At 42.4% G+C, this 16,452-nt stretch overlaps 1 protein-coding gene across 3 annotated transcripts in view; it reads left to right on the forward strand.

Moving 5' to 3' along the window:
* The window catches only part of MOB3B (MOB kinase activator 3B), a 112,567-nt gene that overhangs the window by 73,829 nt on the left and 22,286 nt on the right, over positions 1 to 16,452 (forward strand). For 2 of the 3 annotated variants that reach the window (XM_069765327.1, XM_069765336.1), the window contains exon 3: positions 3,307 to 3,509. In XM_069765327.1, coding sequence (XP_069621428.1) covers positions 3,307 to 3,509 — 203 coding nt within the window. Of the gene's footprint in view, positions 1 to 3,306; positions 3,510 to 9,237; positions 9,316 to 16,452 lie in introns of those variants that run through there. The other variant, XM_069765345.1, reaches the window with a different exon arrangement.

The following is a 16,452-nucleotide window of genomic DNA, read 5'->3' on the forward strand; positions in this document are numbered from 1 at the left end:
AGCGTCGTTGTGTGGTCGCTGGAGAGCTGTCACACAGACATCTCTCCAGCGACCAACTATGCGAAGTCCCCTGGTAACCAGGGTAAACATAGGGTTACTAAGCGCAGGGCCGCGCTTAGTAACCCGATGTTTACCCTGGTTACCAGCGTAAACGTAAAAAAAAAAAAAAACACTACATACTTACATTCCGGTGTCTGTCCCCCGGCGCTGTGCTTCTCTGCACTGACTGTGAGCGGCAGCCGGAAAGCACAGCGGTGACGTCACCGCTGTGCTCTGCTTTCCGGCTGGCGCTTACACAGTGCAGAGAAGCACAGCGACGGGGGACAGACACCGGAATGTAAATATGTAGTGTTTTTTTTTTTTTTACGTTTATGCTGGTAACCAGGGTAAACATCGGGTTACTAAGCCCGACCCTGCGCTTAGTAACCCGATGTTTACCCTGGTTACCAGTGAAGACATCGCTGAATTGGCGTCACACACGCCGATTCAGCGATGTCTGCGGGAGTCCAGCGACGAAATAAAGTTCTGGACTTTCTGCTCCGACCAACGATGGCACAGCAGGATCCTGATCGCTGCTGCGTGTCAAACTGAACGATATCGTCTAGCCAGGACGCTGCAACGTCACGGATCGCTAGCGATATCGTTCAGTGTGACGGTACCTTAAGTCATATAAACCGCACAATAAAACCAAAAAAATACTCTGTTGCAAAAAAAATAACAGTAAACAGCAAGTGCTAATAAAAAGATGGAAAACACAGGGTATTTGGTTAAATATTTGTTTGTGTTTTAAGCTTTTAAAGCTCTGCTCTTTCTGGGGTTTTCTGCCCTGTGGGTGGTCCTATCAGTGATTGACAGCTTTCATTGTATAAGTGTGCATAAAGAGGTAGCTGTTAATCACAGGCCTGAAAACCACAGAAACAGCATGGGTTTAAATGATTAAAGCACAGGTTATACTGAATCTATTGTCATAAATCTATATATCATTCTACTCAGCTCCCTCTGCTCTATAATATGGTGCCTGCAGATTGAACTGCATTTGCTTGGTGACAGGTTCCCTTTAACCCCTTTCTGGCATTGGACGTACTATTCCGTCCATGTGACCTGGGACTTAATTCCCATGGACGGAATAGTACGTCACAGGCGATCAGCCTCAGTCCCAGGCTGTGGGGCCCCTGAGTAGGCGGGGGGCCAGTGCCAGCAGTGGGCCCCCCGCCGTCATCGAAGATCAGCTGCATCGGCATTTAGCCGATACAGCTGACCGCAATGATGGGAGAAGGAGCGCTACGCCTCTTCTCCCATCATCCCCCTGTCAGTGTCGGCGTCTGACGTCGCCAACACTGACAGCGGGCGCGATGACGTCACTGCCCGGCGCCCGCTTTCAGGAGATCAGCGGGAGCAGTGCAGGAACCAGGAAGAAGAGAGGTGAGTATTTATTTCTTTTTTATGGGTGTGCTGCCTTATTACAGGGTCTGCCTATGAGGATCTGCTGCCTTATTACAGGGTCTGCCTATGAGGATCTGCGCCTTATTACATGGTCTGCCTATGGGGGGCTGCCTTATTACAGGGTCTGACTATGGGGGCTGCTTTATTACAGGGTCTGACTATGGGGGCTGCCTTATTACAGGGTCTGACTATAGGGGTGCTGCCTCATTACAGGGTCTGACTATGGGGGTGCTGCCTTATTACAGGGTCTGACTATGGGGGCTGCCTTATTACAGGGTCTGACTATGGGGGTGCTGCCTTATTACAGGGTCTGACTATGGGGGCTGCCTTATTACAGGGTCTGACTATGGGGGTGCTGCCTTATTACAGGGTCTGACTATGGAGGCTGCCTTATTACAGGGTCTGACTATGGGGGCTGCCTTATTACAGTTTCTGCCTATAGGGGTGCTGCCTTATTACAGGGTCTGACTATGGGGCTACTATAGTGTGACAAGAAGAGGACATCATCGTATGAAGATAGGAGGCGTTGGACCGGACCGCGACACCCATCGCAGCGGGACCGCCCCTGGGTGAGTATAATATAACCTTTATTTCTTACCTTTCAGGTTACATCCGGGGCTTATCTACAGCATTACAGAATGCTGTAAATAATCCCCTGATGCCGGTGGCCGCAGCTCATATACGATTTTGGGGGTGACAGATTCCCTTTAAGAACTTACCGTATGTCTGTAAGAGGGAGAAGAGATTCAGAGAGTTTGTGTACTATCAGGTATTTGAGATTTCTGTGAGGATGTGCAAGTTTGTGGATTAGAGATTGTGCACCTTGTTACACTATACCGCTGCACAACCAGCTCTACCTTCACCTATTGTATCCTCACCCATCCCTTGTAGATTGTGAGGGTCCTCTCTCCTCCTGTACTAGTCGGTGACTCGTTTTGGTCACGATTATTGTACTTGTTTTTTGTTATGTATACCCCTTTTCAAATGTAAAGCGCCATGGAATAAATGGCGCTATATTAGTAAATAATATGATGTGCAAGTAAAAGTAAGATAGCTAGACAAGAAAACAGGATAATCAGTGAAAAACTGTTAGGCCCAATTGAGTCAAAGCTACTAAAAAATGTTGGCACAAATGTGCAAATTTGCATACAATGATGTGCAAATGCGCAAAAATAAGGTTACTAGACCAAGACACACAAAATGAACTATAGAAAATAAGACCAAAATAAATCAATACATTTCTCAATATAAGACCTAACGCAAATGTGTTAGTTGGCATAATATGCAAACCCAGGGTAAGCAATCAAATGATTGACAGCCTAGTGATTGATTACATCATGCATAATGGGGCCTGTGTTTGGCATACAATATGGAGCAGGAACCCCATGCGTATCACCTCCTTACCTCAGCGAGCATATTGAAGTGGGATCATTAGTCCTTACATGGACATTACTTATGGTTATTTGTATCCTTTTAGCTTTATAATTGTTTTTAATTATGTCTGCTGTCTGTTGGATCAATAAAGATTGGTTGATATTTTACAATTGGTGATCCTGACTACATGTTTCTTTTTTCATATGTGTGAAAATTGCAAGATTGCTCATTTAGTTGTTTTTTAAAAAAAATAAAGATTGTGATATAACACAAAAACCTGATTGGAACAATAGGTAATTTTCCGATGATCACTTAGTTGATTTTGATTTTTCTCTTTGCAGATATTTAGAATACAAGTACCGGTATATACTATTTTGTGATCTCTTCCAGAAATATATTTGACAACTCATGTTAATGTGATAATTTGAAAAAAATATTATTGATACCATTGAACATTCACATTATTTGTGTTTTGTTTTTTTTTGTTAGGAGTCCCTTTCCCAAAGAACTTCCTCCAGATCTGCAAGAAAATCTTGTGCAGACTATTCCGTGTGTTTGTCCATGTATACATTCATCACTTTGACCGCATCCTACTCATGGGAGCAGAAGCGCATGTTAATACCTGCTACAAGCACTTTTACTACTTTGTAACAGAACTGAATCTCATAGATCGAAAGGAGCTAGAACCACTGGTAAGCTAAAATAAATTTCATGCACTTTCATCTTAAATCCAGCTCATTGATTTTCTGGCATACAGCGTTCTGTGAGGTGCTTTATGCAAGGCGCTAACTCCTAGAATCAATGGAAAAGCTCCATATTCCTGGAATTTGATAGAAAACTCTGTATGCCCTGTATGACATGTAAAGGTCGTCTGTCAGTATAAAATGTGTTATTCCTGGAGCCTGTCTATGTTCTGCTTTGCGCATGCGCTGGCACTCGAACTATCAGCATATGTCCATGGTTTCAGTTGAGACAGCAATTTCCCTTAGGCCGGTTTCACACGTCAGTGGCTCCGGTACGTGAGGTGACAGTTTCCTCACGTACCGGAGCCACTGACACACGTAGACACATTCAAATCAATGCATCCGTGCAGATGTCATTGATTTTTTGCGGACCGTGTCTCCGTGTGCCAAACACGGAGACATGTCAGTGTTCGTGGGAGCGCACGGATTACACGGACCCATTAAAGTAAATGGGTCCGTGTAAAACACGTACCGCACATGGACGTTGTCTGTGTGCAGTCCGTGTCCCGTGCAGGAGACAGCGCTACAGTAAGCGCTGTCCCCCCACATGGTGCTGAAGCCGCGATTCATATCTTCTCTGCAGCAGCGTTTGCTGTAGAGAAGATATGAATGATCCTTTTTTTTGTTGTTTCTCGTGTTTAAAATAAAGGTCCATGTCCCCAACCCGGGGACATGGACCTTTATTTTAAACACGAGAAACAACAAAAAAAGGATTATTCATATCTTCTCTACAGCAAACGCTGCTGCAGGGAAGATATGAATGGGGCTTCAGCAGCAGATGCAGGGGACAGCGCTAAACTTTAGCGCTGTCTCCTGCACGGTGCGTGTGGTACCCAGTGGGCACACGGGCGGCACAATTGTGCCACACTGATGTGCCACAGAAACGCAGGGGCACACGGACACGGATAATTCCGGTACCGATTTTTCCGGTACCGGAATTATCTGGACGTGTGGGACTGCCCTTATAAAGTGAGCGCTGCCAGTCAAGGAAGATTTAATTAAAGGGGATCTCTCTGCAGGATTTTTCAATTTTATCTGAGAGCAGCAAGATGTAGGGGCTGAAACTGACTACAGTAATGTGTCACTTCTAGGGCTCATACCTAAGAAAAAAAAAAAACGGTCCGATATTGGTCCAGAAAAGTGAGATGAGCGTCATGCAGGTGTCATGTGATTTTCTTGGGGATAAATGCGATTTTTATCACCTAGCATCCGAATGACATCCAATTTACATGTGAATGCCATCCGATTGCAATGCGATTTTAATGTGAGCTTTTACATAGAGTAATTCTCTGTCATTTCATTTACACATAGTTTTTAAAGGGAAATATATATATATATATATATATATATATATATATATATATATATATATATATATATATATATTAGATAGACATAAATATGTGATTGAGATATATAATCAGGGCTTTGCCTGTGTAGCTTACTGTACATGTATTTTTTTAGTAAGTAATTTTCTGGAAAAAATGTCATGGGGTCCCTTGAAATTTTATTAATCAGCAGGCAGCTGGGAGCAGATATTTATAGCCTGAGAAGGGGGTAATACCCATGGAGCTTCCCAGTCTATTAATATCAGCTCACAGCTGTATACTTAACCTTTATTGGTTATTAAAGTGGGTGACCCCAAAAATTACATAGGGTCCCCCTATAATTAAAAACCAGCAAAGGCTAGGCACATTTCAGTGGGCCGATATTATTAGCCTAAGAAGGGGCCATGAATATTGGCCCTGCTAAAAACATCAACTCTTAGCCTCCCCAGAAATGGCGCATTCATAAGATGCGCTAAATCTGGTACTTGGCCTCGCTCTTCCCACTTGCCTGGTGGGGTGATAGTATTGGGGTTGATGTCACCTTTGTAACGTCAGATGACATTAAGCCCAAAGGTTAGTAATGGAGAGGCATCTGTAAGACGCCCCCATTACTAACCCCATAGTCAAATTCTGAAAAAAATAACAGCCAGAATAGAGTCCTTTCTTTGAACAAAAACAGTTGTACGCCCAAAGCACTAAAGCCAATGTCACCTGTACAAGAAATAAAATCATAAACAACCATATTCCTCACTTGTCTGACGAGAAGAAAAGCCCATTGTCCCGTGACACGTCTAGCTCTACTACATCTAGCTGGCAGGTTGCATTGTTGCATGATGCAATTATACAGCCTGCCATCCAGCAGAGGCACTGAGCTGTGCATGTTTACTCAGCTCGGTGCCTCGTGGTGACATGCTAAAGTTAAGCGGAGTTCATATCTAATGAACAAGTTTTCAGGACGAGTTGTACTTTTGAATGGCATCATTAATTTACTGGAAAACATGAAAAAAATCCAAGTGCAGTGAATCTACAAAAAAAGTGCAATTCCACAGTTGTTTTTGGCTTTTTTTATTTACCATGTTCACTATATGGTAAAACTGACTTAGTAATATGCAGGCTAATCTCCCTGGATGTGGACAGAAGAGAAAAATTGATGAAAGGTTGCAATGCAGGATTGTCCAGATGGTGCATAAGCAGCCCCAATCAAGTTCCAACGAAATTCAAGCTGTCCTGCAGGCTCAAGGTGCATCAGTGCCAGCGTGAACTGTCCATCAACATTTGAATGAAATGAAACACTATGGCAGCAGACCCAAGAGGCCCCCTCTGCTGGCACAGAGAAATAAAAAGCCAGACTGCAGTTTGCCAAAATGTATGTGAATATGCCAAAATTCCTTTAGGAAAGCGTCTTGTGGATAGATGAGACCAAGATAAAGCTTTTTTTTGTAAAACACATCTTTCTGCTGTTTACCAAAAACAGAATGAGGCCTAATAAAGAACAGAACACAGTACCTACAGTCAAATATGGTGGAGGTTCAAAGATGTTTTAGGGCTGTTTTGCTGCCTCTGGCACAGGGTGCTTAGACTGTGTGCAAGGCATCATGAAATCTGAAGATTACCAAAGGATTTTGGGTCGCAATGTAGTGCCCAGTGTCAGAAAGCTAGGTGCGCGTCCTAGGTCATGGATCTTCCAGCAGGACAATTACCCCAAATATACTTAAAAAACACCCCTAGAAATGGATGGAAACAAAGTGCTGGAGAGTTCTGAAGTGGCCAGCAATGAGTCAGGATCTAAATCCCATTGATCACCTGTGGAGAGATCTTAAAATTGCTGGTGGGAGAAGGCACTCTTGAAGTATGGTTAAAAATAGTTGAGAGGTGGTAAGAAGCTTGTTGATGGTTATAGGAAGCAATTGATTGCAGTTATTTATATAAAAGGGTGTGCAACCAAATATTAAGTTGAGGGTGCCAAAAATTTTGTCGAGCTCATTTTGGGGGTTTTGTGTGAAATAATGTCTAATTTGCCTTTTTTCTGTTTTTTTGTATTGTTCCAATACACAGAACAGAAATAAACATGTGTGTAACAAAACATTAGTAATTGCTATAATTTCTTGTGAGAAATACATTTTTTGGAACCATTTAAAGGGTTCCAACATTTTCGGCCATGACTGTATGTCTATTTTTTTTATTTGCTTTATTTACAATGGGGCAAAAGTGGGGTGATTTAAATTTATGTGGGGTGGGTTTTCCTCACTTTTTATAGTATTTAATATTCTAATAGTCCCCTTAGGAAACTTCAGCACTCCTGTGTACAGCAGAAATGACGATCTCCTATGAATGCCAGCCACGATCATGTGACAGGGGCGCTGATTCACCGGATTTGTGACGCCGGCGCTTGTTAAATCCCGCTGTCAGAGATTGACAGCAGGATTTAACTGGTTGACAGCTCCGATCCACCCACGGCTGTTCAAGGCTCATGACAGCTAATATGTCAAGTCCTGAGCAGGGACTTGACATATGACGTAAATATATGTCATATGTCGTGAAGAGTTTAAAGACCTTTTGGGTCATTTCAACATTCAACTACTTTTTTATCATCTCATTCCCATGTAACTGGGGCTGATACATTAGCCTCAGTCACAATGGAAATACAGCCTCTAGACTGCACAGCAGAGCTGACTGGGTCTCCTAGCCTCTGTTTCTTCCCTTCTTGAGCGCTGGGTCTGGAGGAGAAAACAGCATTATCGCTTCATATTACTGTATACACATTGTGTGTACTTTCTCTGTGTGGAGTTCGGCTGTGTCTGACAGACAACTCCCGCTCCCACAGCTGCACAACTGCAGTCTTCTGCTCTACTATGTAGTGATATTTTGGAACGCCACTATAGAGCAGACATGGACCACACTGACGTTTATCGTCTTTGGGAGACCTGAAAGTAGTTAGACTATTTGAAGTTAGTTTCCTAGGTGGATTGACTCCGAAATCCACACCAATGAACATTGTGTGGACAAGCACTAGCAGTATGCTGACAGAATTCTTTGGCTTGGCAGTCAATCTGCAGACGCACACCAGCACGCGTGATGTTTAAGATGATTTTTGACAGCATATACAGTTAGGGCCAGAAATATTTGGACAGTGACACAATTTTCGCGAGTTGGGCTCTGCATGCCACCACATTGGATTTGAAATGAAACCTCTGCAACAGAATTCAAGTGCAGATTGTAACGTTTAATTTGAAGGGTTGAACAAAAATATCTGATAGAAAATGTAGGAATTGTACACATTTCTTTACAAACACTCCACATTTTAGGAGGTCAAAAGTAATTGGACAAATAAACATAACCCAAACAAAATATTTTTATTTTCAATATTTTGTTGCAAATCCTTTGGAGGCAATCACTGCCTTAAGTCTAGAACCCATGGACATCACCAAACGCTGGGTTTCCTCCTTCTTAATGCTTTGCCAGGCCTTTACAGCCGCAGCCTTCAGGGCTTGCTTGTTTGTGGGTCTTTCCGTCTTAAGTCTGGATTTGAGCAAGTGAAATGCATGCTCAATTGGGTTTATATCTGGAGATTGACTTGGCCATTGCAGAATGTTCCACTTTTTGTCACTCATGAACTCCTGGGTAGCTTTGGCTGTATGCTTGGGGTCATTGTCCATCTGTACTATGAAGCGCCGTCCAATCAACTTTGCAGCATTTGGCTGAATCTGGGCTGAAAGTATATCACGGTACACTTCAGAATTCATCTGGCTACTCTTGTCTGCTCTTATGTCATCAATAAACACAAGTGACCCAGTGCCATTGAAAGCCATGCATGCCCATGCCATCACGTTGCCTCCACCATGTTTTACAGAGGATGTGGTGTGCCTTGGATCATGTGCCGTTCCCTTTCTTCTCCAAACTTTTTTCTTCCCATCATTCTTGTACAGGTTGATCTTTGTCTCATCTGTCCATAGAATACTTTTCCAGAACTGAGCTGGCTTCTTGAGGTGTTTTTCTGCAAATTTAACTCTGGCCTGTCTATTTTTGGTATTGATGAATGGTTTGCATCTAGATGTGAACCCTTTGTATTTACTGTCATGGAGTCTTCTCTTTACTGTTGACTTAGAGACAGATACACCTACTTCACTGAGAGTGTTCTGGACTTCAGTTGATGTTGTGAACGGGTTCTTCTTCACCAAATTAAGTATGCGGCGATCATCCACCACTGTTGTCATCCGTGGACGCCCAGGCCTTTTTGAGTTCCCAAGCTCACCAGTCAATTCCTTTTTTCTCAGAATGTACCCAACTGTTGATTTTGCTACTCCAAGCATGTCTGCTATCTCTCTGATGGATTTTTTCTTTTTTTTCAGCCTCAGGATGTTCTGCTTCACCTCAATTGAGAGTTCCTTTGACCGCATGTTGTCTGCTCACAGCAACAGCTTCCAAATGCAAAACCACACACCTGGAATCCACCCCTGACCTTTTAACTACTTCATTGATTACAGGTTAACGAGGGAGACACCTTCAGAGTTAATTGCAGCCCTTAGAGTCCATTGTCCAATTACTTTTGGTCCCTTGAAAAAGAGGACGCTATGCATTACATAGCTATGATTCCTAAACCCTTTCTCCGATTTGGATGTGGAAACTATCATATTGCAGCTGGGAGTGTGCACTTTCAGCCCATATTATATATATAATTGTATTTCTGAACATGTTTTTGTAAACAGCTAAAATAACAAAACTTGTGTCACTGTCCAAATATTTCTGGCCCTAACTGTAAGCCTGACACAGAGAGACGTATTGCCGAGAGATGTATTTAGGTTGCATGCTGGTGTGACTTGCCGACCATTGGAGGCATGATTAGCTAAGTGACCTAGTGGACGTGTTACCACTGAAACCCAAAGAGCAGAGGGTGCTGTGATGCAACACTAGAGGCATTGGAAGCCACAGTTCCTCTTGTGCCACCCTTCACCCCATGGATACTAATCGAATTTGCAATTCTATTGGAACATATATTGTGGCACGACAGTTGTATGAAAGTCGCATTTGCAACGTACTAACACGCAGATGTCATACAGAAACAAGTCTGTGTATATCCCTGTACTGTAACGAGCAACCTATGGTTCATAGAGTCTACTTAGTTTGATTTCCTGGTTTACTAATTGGCTCACTATATGAATGGATTAAAAAAAAATCCATTGTCTCCAAAGATTTCTGGCAGCCTTAATTGAGGATGTCAAACACACAAGGGAAATTAGAACAGATATGCAGCATTAGCCACTTCTATTTTCCATGCAGTCATTACAATCAAATCATCATCAATATGATCTATCAGGCCTAACTATACCATTAAACGGGTCTTTCCAGGAAGAGGACGTCTGGGCGTCATCGATGTACAACATATTGAGAAGTTCCTGTACTGCTTCTTAGATTTCCTTATAAAAATGGATGCAGAAACCCAAATAAATAATACATGATGGACACCTTTAGACACTTAACATGAAAAGAGATGGCGTAAAGTCCTTGTTTGAGGCATGAGAATGTGAGCAAAGCCCAGTATCATTGTTAGCTTCTTCCCGAGGCGGCAGATGTGACAGGTGAGAGCTCCATCAGTCACGGAGCTGAGTGGTACATAATTATTAATGAGCGGTTCAGTCCCAGGTGGAGGACAGCGCCTCCAGTCATTGGTGCTGTCCCGGCTTCCTCCTCTTTCATGTCTTCCCACCAGCTGCTGTTTATGGATAGTGTTACATAGCTCGGCTCTCACCATGCAGGTCAGTCCTCACTAAGTAGACCTGCTCTGTCTGCGCCAGTGCCTGGTGTGCAATATCGGAAAGGCTTGATATGTTTTCCTGGGAAAGATGACAGAATGTGCACAGAGTAACCACAAGGAAAATCCTCAGTTCTCATTACTAGCATTTTCATTTGCTACAGATAGGCTTGATGTGAATTGAAATGGTATCGTTCTCTGACCAAACTGTTTTCATTTAATTTCCTGTCCTGTACCAGGGGGAAAGGACACAAAATAATTCAATGGATACCAATGTAATATGAATAACAGTCTGACTGTCAGTACAATTACATTCACATTGTAAATGATTTGGTGTCGGTAGGATCGTCCCTCCTAAGCCGTCTATATGGACATGTAGGTCATAGGAAGCTAAATAAAATGATACCTTAATATCTGCGATCCGATGTCTTGTTCCAGGGAAATCCATGTTTTTCTTATATGTAAATGAGCTGTACAGGGCTATGGGCTGGACATAGATCTGTATGGGGTTGTCTTGGACTCTGCTACTCCACAATGATGTTGAGAATTGACAAGCAGGTGAATGTACTTTGTCAATGTTGACCCGATATGAATACATTCTGAAACCCATTGTGCTTGCACAACTAAATCATTCTGGAGTAACAGATCTCGCAAGACCCCATATTTCACTTGTCAAACCTGCACTACTTATGGACTAGATAGGGGGTATGCTATTAGCAGAACTACCAAACTTATTTGGAGCTGTACCTCTGTAGTTTTTTTTCCAGTTCAGACATATTGCTCTATTACAGGGGTGGTCCAAGCTGAAAGTACATTTTATCTAAATCCCTATCTATTTGATGCCATAATCTAACCTATTTTGCAATATATAGAAATGGAAGAAACACTGGCGCTCCAGATAATTCCCAGAAAGGGAGGGGGAAGGGGGGGGCGAGAAGAACTAATTGCTCAGTGTGGAGTGCTGCTGGTGATTGCAAACTTTATGGTCTATGATCTAGATGGATATACATATAGTGAATTCAATGATGTTGGTTATACTCACTTAGGATACAGAAGAATAGTGGAACAATGTGAACTTTGCAGGAATGGGATACTGTTGAGCTGGTTAAATGTTACATATGTATAGGTTTGGACAGAGCCTTTCCTGATACACTAGATATATGTTATGCTGATTCCACAAGTTGTGTGCATACATATGTGATCAGGATGTACTCACTGTTTTCCTTAATGGCTTAATGCCGTGATCCCTGGGGTAGTGGGCGTGCCGCTGATGCTGCCGCTGTGATGGTGCGGTCACCTGGGAGAGACGTAGCGGCAGGAGCCGCTAGACCGTGAGAACCTCGTGTGCCCCGTCCGGAAGCAACAGCGAGGTGGCGGTAAAGGGTGGTGGGCGGAGCTATAGGTGACGTCACCGAGCTACGGAGCCAGAGGAGATAGATGCGATATGGGCAGTAAACTAACGCGTTTCAAGGGCTCTAGCCCTCTTCATCAGGGTTATTAGTGCCCGCATCCAAACCTACCCTTTATATATAGAGGTCTGTCCTCCCCCTTGTGCTATTCCCAATTAATTATTCAATTAAGGATCCAATTTGGGTTCAAGTGCTTGATTGCAAGCAGATTAAACATGTGTTAATGTTTATATGCTCAAGCGTGTGAGCTGAAAGACACCTCTCCATTACTTACACCAGGGTTTGATATCAGCTGACATTACGCAGCTGACATCAACCCTAAAAAACATTAGGGTATGTGCACACGTTGCGGATTTGCCTGTGGAATTTTCTGTGCAGATTCTTCCTCTCCTGGCAGAAAACGCAGGTAAAAATCCATGTTTTTTTCATGCGTTTTTGTGCGGATTTTAATGTGTTTTTTTTTTTCATGCAGATTTGTATGTGTTTTTGAAAGCTTCTATTATTGAACAAAAAAAAAATTGATGTCATTTCTTGTCCAACCTCTTCATTTACATACTCCATTGAAGAATATTTACGCACACAGATAGATAGATCTATAGATAGATAATAGTGATGAGCGAATATACTCGTTGCTCAGGTGATCTCCGAGTATTTATGACTGCTCGGAGATTTTGTCTTCTTCGCCGCAACTAGATGATTTGCAGCTATTAGCCAGCTTGATTACATGTGGGGATTCCCTAGCAACCAGGCAACCCCCACATGTACTCAGCCTGGCTAATAGCTGTAAATCATTCAGCTGAGGTAATGAAAACTAAATCTCCGAACACTAACAAATACTCGGAGACCACCCAAGCGTGCACGGGAAATCCTGAGCAACGAGTACACTCGCTCATCACTAATAGATAATAGATAGATAGATAGATGGATAGATATTTAGATCTATAGATAGATGATAGATATTTAGATCTATAGAGATAGATAGATAGATAGATAGATAGATAGATAGATAGATAGATAGATAGAGATATAGATCTATAGATACCTGTAGTGATATAGTTAGATACTGTATATGTATAGACAGATAGATAATACCAAGCCCAATGTTTAGTAATAAACATAATAAAATGGTGCATAAAGAGTTAAATAAAGACACATACACACACAAAATCTGCATTAGGCCGGGGTCACACTTCGAGTATCGCATCTCAATACCCCGCACTGCCGCCGGCACTCGGACTGGAGCGTTGAGCTGCATAGAAATACATGCAGCCGCACACTCCGGCCAAAGTGCCGGCGGCAGTGCCGGGTATTGATGTGAGTTTCTCGCATTGCACTCACAAGTGTGACCCCGGCCTTACACCCAGTATTCAGGACAGGAGAAGTGGCACTGTGCAGAGTGTGTATGTGTGTAGGTGCCACACTATTTACTACATGTGTACTGTACCAATACGTGGACTATATTGTAGTATGTCCTGTGGAGCTGTGATATACTTATTTATTTTAAGTGATACTTATTTAATGTGGACTCCCCATTACTAATATAATGGGGAGTCCACACTATATACAGAGCTCCACACTATATGCTGTGTTATAAAGCCTGGTATGGAGCGGTGTGTGTATTATATACGAGTGTAGAGATGTGACTGTGTATATAGTATAGAGTCCACACCATCTAATACACAGCACCATATTATATACACGTATCTACTCTATAAATATACACGGCACCTTACTATATGCTATATACACAAGTCCACGCTATATACTTAAAGAGAACCTGTCAGCATTATTGTGCACAGTAACCTATACACACTGCCAGGTTGGCGCCGTTATACTGATTAAAATGATACCTGGGGTGAAGGAATCCGTTTTGTGCTTTTTGTTTAATCTTTATTTTCAGTTTTGAGTTAATGATATGCTCGTGCGGGACTGAAGGGAGGTCTTCATGTGGTGCTCTGATTAGATATTCATCTGTATGGCTTCTGACAGGTCACTGATCCCTCACTGACCTGCCCCCTGTTTCACATAATGAATATTGAATATTTTCCCCCAAGATATAATATATATATATCTTGGGGGGAAAAAATCCTCTTTCTGCAGTCAGGTGCAGCCCCTGTTCAACAGGACAATCACATATACTGTATAATGTGCACATAATTAAGTTTGTTTGATGTAATCCTGAAATTCATTAACCCCTTTACCCCCAAGGGTGGTTTGCACGTCAATGACCAGGCCAATTTTTACAATTCTGACCACTGTCCCTTTATGAGGTTATAACTCCGAAACGCTTCAACGGATCCTGGTGATTCTGACATTGTTTTCTCGTGACATATTGTACTTCATGATAGTGGTAAAATTTCTTTGATAGTACCTGCGTTTATTTGTGAAAAAAACGGAAATTTGGCGAAAATTTTGAAAATTTCGCAATTTTCAAACTTTGAATTTTTATGCAATTAAATCACAGAGATATGTCACACAAAATACTTAATAAGTAACATTTCCCACATGTCTCCTTTACATCAGCATAATTTTGGAACCAATTTTTTTTTTTGTTAGGGAGTTATAAGGGTTAAAAGTTGACCAGCAATTTCTCATTTTTACAACACCATTTTTTTTTAGGGACCACGTCTCATTTGAAGTCATTTTGAGGGGTCTATATGATAGAAAATGCCCAAGTGTGACACCATTCTAAAAACTGCACCCCTCAAGGTGCTCAAAACCACATTCAAGAAGTTTATTAACCCTTCAGGTGTTTAATAGGAATTTTTGGAATGTTTAAATAAAAATGAACATTTAACTTTTTTACACAAAAAATTTACTTCAGCTCCAATTTGTTTTATTTTACCAAGGGTAACAGGAGAAATTGGACCCAAAAAGTTGTTGTCCAATTTGTCCTGAGTACGCTGATACCCCATATGTGGCAGTAAACCACTGTTTGGGCGCATGGGAGAGCTCGGAAGGGAAGGAGCGCTATTTGACTTTTCAATGCAAAATTGACAGGAATTGAGATGGGACGCCATGTTGCGTTTGGAGAGCCACTGATGTGCCTAAACATTGAAACCCCCCACAAGTGACACCATTTTGGAAAGTAGACCCCCTAAGGAACTTATCTAGAGGTGTGGTGAGCACTTTGACCCACCAAGTGCTTCACAGAAGTTTATAATGCAGAACCGTAAAAATAAAAAATCATATTTTTTCACAAAAATTATATTTTTGCCCCCAATTTTTTATTTTTCCAAGGGTAAGAGAAGAAATTGGACCTCAAAAGTTGTTGTCCAATTTGTCCCGAGTACGCTGATACCCCATATGTGGCAGTAAACCACTGTTTGGGCGCATGGGAGAGCTCGGAAGGGAAGGAGCGCCGTTTGACTTTTCAATGCAAAATTGACAGGAATTGAGATGGGACGCCATGTTGCGTTTGGAGAGCCACTGATGTGCCTAAACATTGAAACCCCCCACAAGTGACACCATTTTGGAAAGTAGACCCCCTAAGGAACTTATCTGGATGTGTGGTGAGCACTTTGACCCACCAAGGGCTTCACAGAAGTTTATAATGCAGAGCCATAAAAATAAAACAAAATTTTTTTCCCACAAAAATTATTTTTTAGCCCCCAGTTTTGTATTTTCCCTAGGGTAACAGGAGAAATTGGACCCCAAAAGTTGTTGTCCAATTTGTCCTGAGTACGCTGATACCCCATATGTGGGGGGGAACCACCGTTTGGGCGCATGGGAGGGCTCGGAAGGGAAGGAGCGCCATTTGGAATGCAGACTTAGATGGAATGGTCTGCAGGCGTCACATTGCGTTTGCAGAGCCCCTAATGTACCTAAACAGTAGAAACCCCCCACAAGTGACACCATTTTGGAAAGTAGACCCCCTAAGGAACTCATCTTGATGTGTTGTGAGAGCTTTGAACCCCCAAGTATTTCACTACAGTTTATAACGCAGAGCCATGCAAATAAAAAATATTTTTTTTTCCACAAAAATTATATTTTAGCCCCCAGTTTTGTATTTTTCCAAGGTTAGCAGGAGAAATTGGTCCACAAAAGTTGTTGTCCAATTTGTCCTGAGTACGCTGATACCCCATATGTTGGGGTAAACCCCTGTTTGGGCACACAGGAGAGCTCGGAAGGGAAGGAGCACTGTTTTACTTTTTCAACGCAGAATTGGCTGGAATTGAGATCGGACGCCATGTCGTGTTTGGAGAGCCCCTGATGTGCCGAAACAGTGGAAACCCCCCAATTATAACTGAAACCCTAATCTAAACACACCCCTAACCCTAATTCCAACGGTAACCCTAACCACACCTCTAACCCTGACACACCCCTAACCCTAATCCCAACCCTATTCCCAACTGTAAATGTAATCTAAACCCTAACCCTAACTTTAGCCCCAACCCTAACTGTAG

This window comes from Ranitomeya imitator, chromosome 1 (genome assembly GCF_032444005.1).
Source record: "Ranitomeya imitator isolate aRanImi1 chromosome 1, aRanImi1.pri, whole genome shotgun sequence".
NCBI lineage: Eukaryota > Metazoa > Chordata > Amphibia > Anura > Dendrobatidae > Ranitomeya > Ranitomeya imitator.